At 36.3% G+C, this 12,078-nt stretch overlaps 2 protein-coding genes across 3 annotated transcripts in view; one reads left to right on the plus strand and one right to left on the minus strand.

The window, feature by feature from the left end:
- LOC310715102 (craniofacial development protein 2-like) overlaps positions 1-12,078 on the minus strand; it is a 367,511-nt gene that overhangs the window by 308,195 nt on the left and 47,238 nt on the right. The gene's annotated exons all lie outside the window — the stretch shown is intronic.
- Positions 2,277-12,078, plus strand: part of tex264a (testis expressed 264, ER-phagy receptor a) — an 80,293-nt gene continuing 70,491 nt past the window's right edge. Inside the window, exons 1-2 of one of the 2 annotated variants that reach the window (XM_083521470.1) lie at positions 2,277-2,806; positions 2,846-3,214. In XM_083521470.1, coding sequence (XP_083377596.1) covers positions 2,957-3,214 — 258 coding nt within the window. In that variant the 5' untranslated portion in view covers positions 2,277-2,806; positions 2,846-2,956. Of the gene's footprint in view, positions 3,215-12,078 lie in introns of both variants that reach the window. The other variant, XM_083521469.1, reaches the window with a different exon arrangement.

The raw sequence follows: 12,078 nt of genomic DNA on the forward strand, positions 1-12,078 counted from the left end.
CTAATTTTTGATAATCTCTCAATACACGGTCTTAATTTCATTAATCAACCAATCATTTAATCATTTTATTCCATGATCTTGGTTAGTCCGATTTGCTTTGAGTCTCAGGTTTTTTTTTTTACGGGTTTACTGTTCTATATAGTATGATTGCAGCTAAGAAAAATGTTAGGCCTTTCTTTTCTGATTGGTTAATCGACTTACCTCTACCTTACACCTGGACAGAATTAGATATTAGATATGATTTGGATCTGGTAAAATAATAATAATAGTTTCAAGAAATGTGGTCTGCCTTTTCTTTAATGTGGCCCTTCTAGATATTTCATTTTTCCAAGCTGAGCCTAAATTAATAAATAAATTAATTAGTTTGTTTGTTTACAATAGAGTCATTAGTTTTTATTTCTGAATTTTCCACTCAAAAATTTTCTTTTTTTAAGATTCAGAAGTCGATATATATAAAAAACAAATTACAAAAATCTGTATGGCTGCAACTGTGTAATTTTAAACCCTCTCTTCCAAGTGTGTATTACAGAAAACTACAACAATAGTAGTTTAAAATAATCTCCACCATTGTAATTTTCTTAAACTTGGATCCCAGTGTAGGAACCATTGCATTAGCCAGGCAGATCGATATTGAACATCTTATTACACATTTCTTTTTTTCCATTACTATTTCATTACTATCATAAATATCAAATTATTATAATATCATGTAACATAATGCCATGCTCTCAGATCCTAATTATATTCTATGAATGCTGTATAAAGGCAAGTAATCTTTATTTACAAACATGTAAGTGTAAGATAAAGATATCAATAGTTTTTACAAATGAACAGAAAATATGTGTTTTGCCTAACATGTCTAGTTTAAGTGATTGTTGAGTGTAGTTTTTTAATATGTAAAGTTGAACACGCAAATGTTATCAAATATGCATATACAGATATTAAGCATCTACTCAGAAGAAATAAATCTTTCTCTAGACTCCTGTTCTCTGAGCTGTGGTTTTATCTGAGAAATCATCCAGAATTTCATCCAGAAATTTCCTCAGATATGCCCCCCCCCCTTTTTTTTCCTTTTTTTTTTTTTGGTAACACTGTTGTAATCTCCTTTGCTAGATAACAGAGAGGTGCTGGTGTTGGTGCAGATAATGTCACCATCTTAACCATTTTATTGGTTGAGACGACCCTGACTGAGTGCCAATTATTTACAATTGCTCAAAAACAAGCCTAAGTTTATTATTTTAAAATAAAATCATGTAATTCATTTTACTGGCTGTCAGGTATTTTGAATGACTGTTTGATTACACCTGTATTAAATCTGTCTTGAAGAAAAATGTTCAACATTGCACAGGGAAAAAACATTCAAGCTTATTACTGTACACTAAAGCCACCAGTGTCAGTGGTATCAGTCATGTAACCTCATTTAACACAACCGTTTCTACTTATCACCTAACTCACAAAGCCTTCATGTGCTGAATTTGGAGTTACGAATTTAACATTACTTTGTTCATTCTTTTAAAATGTTGAATAATTAGGTAGATTTTGTACAAGCTTATATATTACACTGACAAAGTTTAAGTAAATATATTTGTAGTCTGTGTCGAATATTTAGAGCACATTCTCACTGCCTCTGTTTCACAACACTGCCACTGCTACTGCCTTTGTTTCACAACTCTAGAGTCCCTGGTTTGATTCGGATTACTGTTTATGCATGCTCTTATCATATCATCATGGGTTTCCTCTGGGTTCTCCAGTTTCCTCCAGCCTCCCAAAAACATGCCAGTAGGTGCCTCATGAAGAGTGTGTTTTTTATTTTATTTTATTTTTTTTATTAAATTTTATTTCATTATTTTTTTTAAACAAGGCTCTGGATTTACTGTGACTCTGACCAGTATAAAGTGGTAATTGTGTGTATAAAAGTATAAATCCGTGTTATTTGTTTGTTTTTGTTTTTTTAAGTAAAAAAACAAATAAGCTTAGATATCTAATCTAAAGGGATCTACAGGTTGATTTGCTTTTTGTGTCATTGTACATTATGGTTAGATGAGATTTTATCTAATATTTTCCATTTATGCACAAATATTTGTCATTTCTACTCTATTATTGCTACGGTATATAGTAATCAATTATGCTATATTTTTATAAATATGTTTTAATTGTATTAAAAAATAACAGTTTATGGGAAAGTATTTGAAAATGTACTTTAATATGTACATTACTATGGTGCGATATTGTTTAGCTGGGTCTATCACAACAATCTCCACGTCATGTATGAAGATGACGTCATTTACCTCGTGAACGCGCATGGTTTAGGAATATCCCATCGAGTTGAACTAGTTTTTCGTATATTATAATTGTGCTTACCTTAACTAAACGATTACTCCAGAAAAAGTAGTGTAATTTGAAGTTTGTCTAATTATGTTTTCGGAATGTTGGCCATTAAGGCGAACGAAATGTGACGATCATTTACTAACACCCCTACAAAACAGCGACATGGTACAACCAGGAACTAATGATGCCGTGTTGAAGGAAATGAGCTTCAGGTCTATGAGTAGCGCGCTGGTCAAGGCAAAATCCCAAACTAGCTAACTGTTCTTCGGATATTAGTGCACTATACGGGCTATACAGTGGCTTCTACGCCCTAACTAGTGCACTTAATCCACAACAAGGATCAGTTTAGGAGTCAACCAATATTTTGCTCGGGGAAAAACACTCGCTCAGAGCACAAACGCTATATACCGTAACATTTAATAGAGGTGATCAGTGCTGCTCAGCTAGCGAACGAGCGAGAGAGAGAGAGAGAGAGAGAGTGTGTGTGTGTGTGTGTGTGTGTGTGTGTGTGAGAGAGCGTGTGTATGTTTATGTTTATGTGTGTGCTCTGGGACTGATCCGGTCCGGATATTTGAGAAGACACTGCTGGACGCATCAGTAATCGAAGCCATTTGTGTCAACAGAAACAATGTCTGACTTTGTGATTTTATCCCTGATCTTGTTTCTGGTCGTGTGTCTCATCCTGACCCTTGCTGTGTTCGTGTTTTACTCCGGACTGCTGTCTGAGGTGGTTGTTGGAACAGGATCTCCGCCGGTGAAAAACATTACTATTGCTTACAAGTTTAAAAAAGGATCGTACAGGGATCGGGGAGCCGCCTTCACCGAGAGCTGCAGCATCGCCCCGAAGCTCTGCTCTGTTGGTCTGTATTATGACAACCCCAACCAGGTGAGTGACACTGTTGCATTGTTACAAAGTTACAATGTCACCTCATTACAGTAATACATTGTTACATTGCTATATTATTACACTGTTATATTGTACTTAATGTTGCATTTACACCATTACATTGTTACACTGTTACATTATTGACCCATTACATTGTTACACTGTTACATTATTAACCCATTACATTGTTACACTGTTACATTATTGAACCGTTATATCGTTACACTTTTACATTATTAACCCATTACATCGTTACACTGTTACATTATTGAACCGTTACACTGTTACATTATTAACCCATTACATTGTTACACTGTTACATTATTGACCCATTACATCGTTACACTGTTACATTATTAACCCATTACATTGTTACATCGTTACACTGTTACATTATTAACCCATTACATTGTTACATCGTTACAATATTAAATTGTTACACCGTTACATTATTAACACATTACATTGTTACATTGTTACACTGTTACATTATTAACCAATTACATTGTTACATCGTTACACTGTTATATTATTAACCCATTATATTGTTACATCATTCACGGTTACATTATTAACCCATTACATTGTTACACTGTTACATTATTAACCCATTATATTGTTACATCGTTACACTGTTACATTATTAACCAATTACATTGTTACATCGTTACACTGTTATATTATTAACCCATTACATTGTTACATCATTCACGGTTACATTATTAACCCATTACATTGTTACACTGTTACATTATTAACCAATTACATTGTTACATCGTTACACTGTTATATTATTAACCCATTACATTGTTACATCATTCACGGTTACATTATTAACCCATTACATTGTTACACTGTTACATTATTAACCCATTATATTGTTACACTGTTACATTATTGACCCATTATATTGTTATACTTTTACATTCGTACACTGTTGTATTGGTTCACTGTTACATTACATTGTTACATCTTTACAATGTTGCATTATTACACTGTTGCATTCTTACACTACAAATATGTGTTTATTTGGACATGGAAGTTCTCCATCTTATTTTGCACTGACTCATGCTTTGCCCTCAGACTTTTTTTTTTTTTTTTTGGGCCTTATTCTTTGACGTGAACACTATTTTGGTTATTTGTTGCATAGACTCATTAATAATAATAATAATAATAATAATAATAATAATAATAATAATAATAATAGTACAAATCCAGTGACAGATCTGATGTAGTCAGTTGAGTGTGATGTGATGCAGTGCTGTGCAACCTTCTTAAACACAAGAGTATTTCAGTGTGTATGTACAGTATTGCAGGCCCTTATTCAGAGACACAAACATGTAAGAGACAATAACAGACTTTTTTTTTTTTTTTTTTTAAGCAAACAAACCAAGCCTCCACTACAGCTCAGCGTGGGAGATAATCAGCTGTGTTTACTGATATGATCTCTCTCTGGTCAAAACACTGAACACTGTTACACAGTCATAAAATGGAAATTTACTTCATTACTCCACACTAAACTGTTAATTAGATATTCGTTAGATAATACAATTTATTACATAATACTTTTTTTTATATGACAGTTTACAGCACTTGTGTGCATTTGAACACTGCACAGTCAGTGCACTGTTCACTGCATTTTGATTGACATGGTTATGTGGTTATTGCATTGTGTTGTTATTATTATTATTATTAATATTGAATGCATGATGCATGAATATTAAATGTTATTGTTTTTGTTACATGGAGAGATCATTAGTCTGTACCATATTCAATTTTCAAAGAAAACCTTTTTTTTATTTTACACCAAATATTTAGTCAAACTTTCAAATAAAAAGTCTAACTTTTTCTAAACTTATTATGAACAGAGAGCAAAGGTAGCGCCCTTGATCTTGGAATTCCTACTTGAAATTCCTACTCAACAGCACTTTTTTTTTTACTTTCGAATCAGTTTTAATACAGTAATTGCTTTAGATTTGTCAAAATACAGGCATATGTTTTTGTTATATTTGAAACTTTGATTATACCGGTCACTGTTTTGAGTAGGTAAATATAAATCACTTATCACTTAGAGCTCTAATTTTTTTAGTTCGGAGTTTGAATACATGGAGATTGCAAAATGCAAATAATCATGAGATTGTTTATGACCACAGTTTTGATATCTAATTAGCACTACTTGATTATTCACAGTTATGGGATATTCTTGGCCTTAAAATGTTAACTAAGGCCAAAAGTAACTATTATTTTACTTTTTATTAGATATTTCACTGCATTCACACTATGGTTCCCTTCGTTCTCCCAATACCAACGTAACTTTCCACTATATACATGTACAGAAATCAGTTGGAAAAGAAAATGGACATATTTCCCTCCAAAAATTGGCAGTAACTGGTGCGAAAAACCATGCGCCTGCGACATTTGTGGATTTGCTAATCCGGTATTTGTCATTTCTGCAATGGCAGCTAATTTTTAAATGGATTGCTTGTGCAGCTCTCCTCTCTTTTGGTGTGCTGGATGTTTCCCAGGTGCACATGTCCTGTAGGTTCACATTCTGCTTTACTGGCTGTATTCTGTGCTCTTATTCCAGCCAGAGCACTGACATGAACTGGTTTAAGACCACAGTGTTTACATTAGAGTAGGCATAATGTATCAGGTGTGGAAACATTATGCCTGTCTGCTGGAATGTTTTTTGTTTTTTTGGTGTTATTGAAAATGACCAGGATGCAAAATATTAGCGTTATTTTCATCCCCTTTAGTAAGGTTTTGTTACTTACTGCTCTCAGTGGTGCCATAACAACTCAGGATATGTGCTTAGTCAGGGATATTGCTGTAGTTTATAATCTGCCCTTGTACAAGTCAGACATTTGTGTTTAAACACAGCGACACAATCCTTTCAGCACATGGTTTAACATTTGTCATGGCAAATTCTGAAAAAATATTAAAGTATAAACCTTACGCACACATAAAATGTCATTGACACACACTAAAGAAAGTAAAAGTCAACAAAGTGAGCTGATAAATAATAATTAAGCTAAACCAGTATGAAAAACTGAACATGTGCTATCTAGTCAATAAAGTTAGAACCAGTAAGTTCAGTGGATATATCGAGCATTTGCATTTCAAATATTCCTTGCTGATTGTCTAACTAGTGTTAATGCTGCAAACTAAGAGGGTGAAAGCAACAGAATCACTTGATTGTGACAGGATCAGGAGTCATGTATATGACACTTCTTGTACACACAGTCCTATAGTGGTGCTCTTTGCCTATATTGACAATTAAGGGCACTTTTTTGCAGATTACTTCCTAAAGATTAAACGATTTATTTAGAGAAGAAACAAGAACAGAGGAACAGTTTGCTGTAGAAAGCACTTATTCATATAATGAACATCTACTCATGTAGGTTGGAAACCACAGAGACACAGTAGTCTTCTTTTTTTAATTGTCTAAAGAAAAGAAAAAAAAACTTAAATAAATGTAATTGCGTAAATTGCTGGTTCTCAAAGTAAGGTCTGTGATTATTACATTTACATTTATGGCATTTCTTAGACACCAATGTCCAGCAACTTTATTGCATTAAAAACAACTGAGCAGCTACAGTGTTCAGAGTCTTGCTCAGGGCCAGGAGTAGCAACTTGGTGTGGGCTGGGATTAGAGGTTACAGGCCTGTAAATATCGCTTCTTTGATTTAATAAAAAATTCAATTAATGTATATAATTGTAAAATTAGTGAACAAAAACATCTTAACTCAACCTCACCCCCCTTAGCTGATTTCACAAAACACAGCAAAAAAAAAAAAAAAAGATATCCTGCCAGAGGAAACATCACTTCCCTCAGCAACTGACTTTCAGAGAAGCAGACAGCAACAATATATTGCTGGAGGCACTCAATTGTACAGGATGTCTTTTAGATGCGCTATAATAAAACTTTGCTTTCACTTGAGTATGTAAACCCAAACCTGTTCAAGTATGACAGTGCCCCACAAAGTGAGCTCCTTGAAGATATGTGTACATGCTTTTGAGAGGAAGATCTTGAGTGGCCTGCTATAGAGCTCTGATCTCATCCCTACTGAACACCTTTGAGATGAATTGGAACGCTGACTGCACCCCAGGTCTCCTCACCTCACCTACATTAGTACCTGCCTTTCGTAATACCCATGTGGACGATGAACACAAATATCCATAAGCACCCTCCAAAATCTAGTGGAACATCTTCCCAGAAGAGTGAAGGGAATTATAAGAGCAAAATCAACCCAATACTTCTGGCAATATAGTGTGTGTGTGTGTGTGTGTGTATGTATATATTTATATAAATATATATATATTAGGGTTGCACAAGCCAGTGCACTCTTATTGCCGGTCCCAAGCCCGGATAAATGAGGAGGGTTGCGTTAAGAAGGCCATCCAGTGTAAAACATGTGCCAAATTGATATGCGGATCACGAATAAGAATTTCATACCGAGTTACCAACGACCACCACAGGTATCGTTAGCCAACAGGGTACTGGTGGAAATTGGGCTACTGTTGGCCAAAGGAGGAGAAGGAGAGGAGGAAGACGTCTACAAAGACAGCAGGGAGAAGGGAAGTGGAGGAGAGTGGAGGTCAGGGTTGGCACTTTAAATGTTGGTGCTATGACTGGTAAAGGGAGAGAGTTAGCTGATATGATGTAGAGGAGAAAGATAGATATGTTGTGTGTTCAGGAGTCCAGGTGGAAAGGGAGTAAGGCCAGGAACATTGGAGGTGGGTTTAAACTGTTCTATCATGGTGTAGATGGAAAGAGAAATGGTGTAGGGGTGATTCTGAAGGAAGAGTACAGTAAGAGTGTAGTTGAGGTGAAGAGAGTTTCTGATAGGGTGATGACATGAAGCTGGAAGTTGAAGGGGTGATGATAAATGTTATGATAAATCAGTGCTTATGCTCCACAATTGGGTTGTGAGATGGAAGAGAAGAAAAAATTCTGGAGAAAGAAAAAATTCTGGAAAAAGAAAAAATTCTGGAGTGAGTTAGATGAAGTGGTAGAAGGTTTACCTAGGAATGAACGATTGGTAATTGGGGCAGACTTTAATGGACATGTAGGTGAAGGGAACAGCGGTAATGAGGAGGTGATGGGTAGGTATGGCTTTAAGGAGAGGAATGTGGAAGGGCAGATGGTGGTAGATTTTGCTAAAAGTATGGAAATGGCAGTGGTGAACACTTATTTTAAAATAAGTGACAGAAATGAGAAGAAAATGAGAGATGGAGAGAAGGTTGAATTGTGTGGAGATGGTGAAGCAGGAAGTGGATAGGATTAGTAAGGAGGAAGTGAGAGCAGCAATTAAGAGGATGAAGTGTGGAAAGTTGGTAGGACCAGATGATATACCGGTAGAAGCATAGAGATGTTTAGGAGAGATGGTAGTGGAGTTTTTAACAGGATTCTGGAAGGTGAGAGGAGGCCTGAGGAATGGAGAAGGAGTGTGCTGGTACCGGTTTTTAAGAATAAGGAAGATGCAGTAACTACAGGGGAATAAAGTTGATTAGTCACACCATGAAGTTATGGGAAAGAGTAGTGGAAGCCAGGCTGAGAAAAGTGGTGACCATCTGTAAGCAACAGTATGGTTTCATGCCAAGGAAGAGCACCACAGATGCCTTATTTAGTTTGAGAATGTGGATGGAGAAGTATAGAGAAGGTTAGAAGGAGTTGCATTGTGTGTTTGAGGATCTAGAGAAAGTGAATGACAGGGTGGAGAGAGGAGTTGTGGTATTGTATGAGGAAGTCAGGTGTGTCAGAGAGGTATGTGAGGGTGGTGCAGGACATATGAGGACGTATGAGGACAGTGTAACAGCAGTAAAGTGTGCAGTAGGAACGACAGACTGGTTTAAGGTGAAGGTTGGACTGCATCAAGGATCGGCTCTGAGCCCTTTCCTGTTTGCAGTGGTGATGGACAGGTTGAAGGACGAGGTCAGACAGTAGTCTTCGTGGACTATGATGTTTGCGGATGATATTGTTATTTGAGAGTCGGGAGCAGGTTAAGAAGTTGAGGAGGGAAGTGGAATGGTGCGGTTGCATGGAGGTGGAGAACGTGGATGAATTCAGGTACCTGGGGTCAACAGTGCAAAGTAATGGAGAGTGTGTTAGAGAAGTGAAGAAAAGAGTGGAGGCAGTGTGGAGTGGGTGGAGAAGAATGACAGGAGTGATTTGTAAAAGAAGGGTATCTGTGAGAGTGAAAGGGAAAGTTTATAGGACTGTGGTGAGACCTGCGATGTTGTATGTTTTAAAGACAGTGGCATTATGTAAAATACAGGAGGTGGAGCTGGAGGTAGCAGAGCTGAAGATGTTGAGGTTTTCTTTGGGAGTGCTGAGGATGGACAAGATTAGAAATGAGTTTATCAGAGGGACAGCGCTTGTAGGACGTTTTGGAGACAAGGTGAGGGCGGCGAGATTGAGATGGTTTGGAAATGTGCAGAGGATGGACAGAGTATATCGGTAGGAGATCTCTGAGGATGGAGTCTCCAGGAAGGAAGAAAAGAGGAAGGCCAAGGAAAAGGTTTATGGATGTGGTGAGGGAAGACATGCAGGTAGTTGGTGTGAAAGAGGCAGATGTAGAGGACCGGGAATATGGAGACGGATGATCCGCTGTGGCGACCCCTAATGGGAGCAGCCAAAAAAAGAAGACGCAAAAGAAGACGAAGATATACACACAGTACCCACAGGGCATGTCATTCACAATTTCTCATCGACAACTTATTTGTATGTTAAGCAGATATTATTCTATTTTGTGATTCTATTCGATTCTTATATACTATATTATTAGATTCATTCATGGTCATTGTAGATCCAAAGCCTACACCAGATGGCGGGGCAAGAAAACAATAGAGATTAATTCGTGGCAAAAACTAAAACAAACATATCTACCATTTTGCAAGCAACACACTCTGCTTTGTATAAAGAAAACGTCTCTCTGGCAAACAGAAAGCCATTTGCAAATACAAAGGGTAATTTGATAGAAACTCAAATCTTTAACAAAAATAATGGATTGGGATAATGGATGGCAAAAATATAAAAAAATATATATAAAAGCTCACATCATATTTCACAAATATTTACTTAATTTCTTTCTGCAACATATTTATTAACAGCAGGTTAAAGGAATGTATGCTAATGTTGTAAATCTGAAACTAAGTCGGCTGAGTCAAACCTGTTTCTCAGCTGCTCCCTCGAGTATACAAAGCTGCAGAAGATTTCACTGTCTCTCAGTGAATACTCTTCCTTTCAGCACTGCACTCTCGCACTGCGCACACAATCAGCCTGAGATGTGAAAAAGCAGACTGGCTTTCCTGAAAAACAAAGACGCCTACACATTGTTTAATTGCTTGGAATCCACAGTGTGCAACATGAGTAGTTGCAATGTAAAAGTATTCGAAACTTTTATACAAGAATACTATTATATATAGTTCTCGGACATTAACATATTTCTCAAACCAGAATTAAAGTCATAGGTTTTTATTTTTATTTCATTTACATTGACAGGTGTGGGGGAAAAAAAGTACTGATTTATCTTATAGTCATGCACTGCATTTAAACACAAACCACATTTTTATATACAACCTCACCAAGGTTTGTGCTCACCTTGGTGAGGAAATAATCCCTGCTTAATTCACTCGGTTCTGTTGAGTAAATTACCTGTGGTTCATGATGTTGTGACAGCGCAGGAGCATTCGTATATAAAATGGTACGGAATTTCATGCTGATCGATTACATCTAATCACAGGATCAATGTTTTTTGTGATATGCAAACTTTAAGAAAACTTCTAACTCTCTTCAATGTTTGGCAGAGTCGATGGAGTAATAATAATATAATATTATAGGATTTGTATGTGCTTTTAGAATATCCCATTTTACATTTAGTTTCCATTTTCTATTATAATAACCTCTTCTCTTCTGGGAAGATGTTCTACTAGATGTTTGAGTGTGCTTGTGGAGATTTGTACTCATTCAACCACAAGGTGTTAGTAATCTACTGATGGTACTGATGTAGGGTGAGGGGGTCTGGGGTATAGTCAGTAAATCCCAAATATGTATAATATGGTTGAGGTCAGAAATCTTTCACTCATGTAAACCATATCTTGAAGGAATCATGCTGGAACGGGTTTATATATCCTGGTTGAAGTAAATTGAAATCTATTACTACCCTTGCCAAAAAAAATCATTACAATTGTCTGCCTTTATCTTTGTGGTAACAGTTGTGGGAGGACCACATATGGCTAGAAAAGTCAGGTGTACCAATACTTTTGTCCATATAGTTCATATGCAGTTTTGTGTCTGAATCTGGCTTATTTAGCAGTCTTCTGGAAAACTTTAAAAAAAAAAAAAAAAAAAAAAAAAAAAAAAAAAAAAAAAAAGGAGGCACAACGACTGCTGAGCTAGAACGTTCCAGGCTCCACTAACAGAGACGTGGCAGCTTGGCTAACCGCATACGAGTCATATGATGTACAGCTCCAGTGGTGCTGCTTAAACTTGGAATGAGGCAGGTAGTGTGCTGTGACAGTTGTAGGCAGGATTAGGTGCCTTCTCGCTCCATTTATTTAATATCCAACAAAACTGCTGAAGTGTTTCCCCAAAGTGTTAATGTGCTAATCCTGTCTGGAGACCTTAAGTAGAGCACACATAGTGAAGCCATCTATAGCAAATACAATTCTTATAAACGATAAAATAAAAAATAAATAAATAAATAAAAATACTTTATTTATAACGTTGTTTAAACAAGTTGTATTAACATATGCTTTTGTAAAGATTTGAGAACAGTTTTAATAACATGTACTGCAAAGCACGTATTATGCTTTTATAAACACTAGGGGGCAGTAGAATCATTTAATAAATGTTGGGGGTG

The sequence above is a fragment of the Silurus aristotelis genome (genome assembly GCF_946808225.1).
Source record: "Silurus aristotelis genome assembly, chromosome: 2".
Taxonomy (NCBI): domain Eukaryota; kingdom Metazoa; phylum Chordata; class Actinopteri; order Siluriformes; family Siluridae; genus Silurus; species Silurus aristotelis.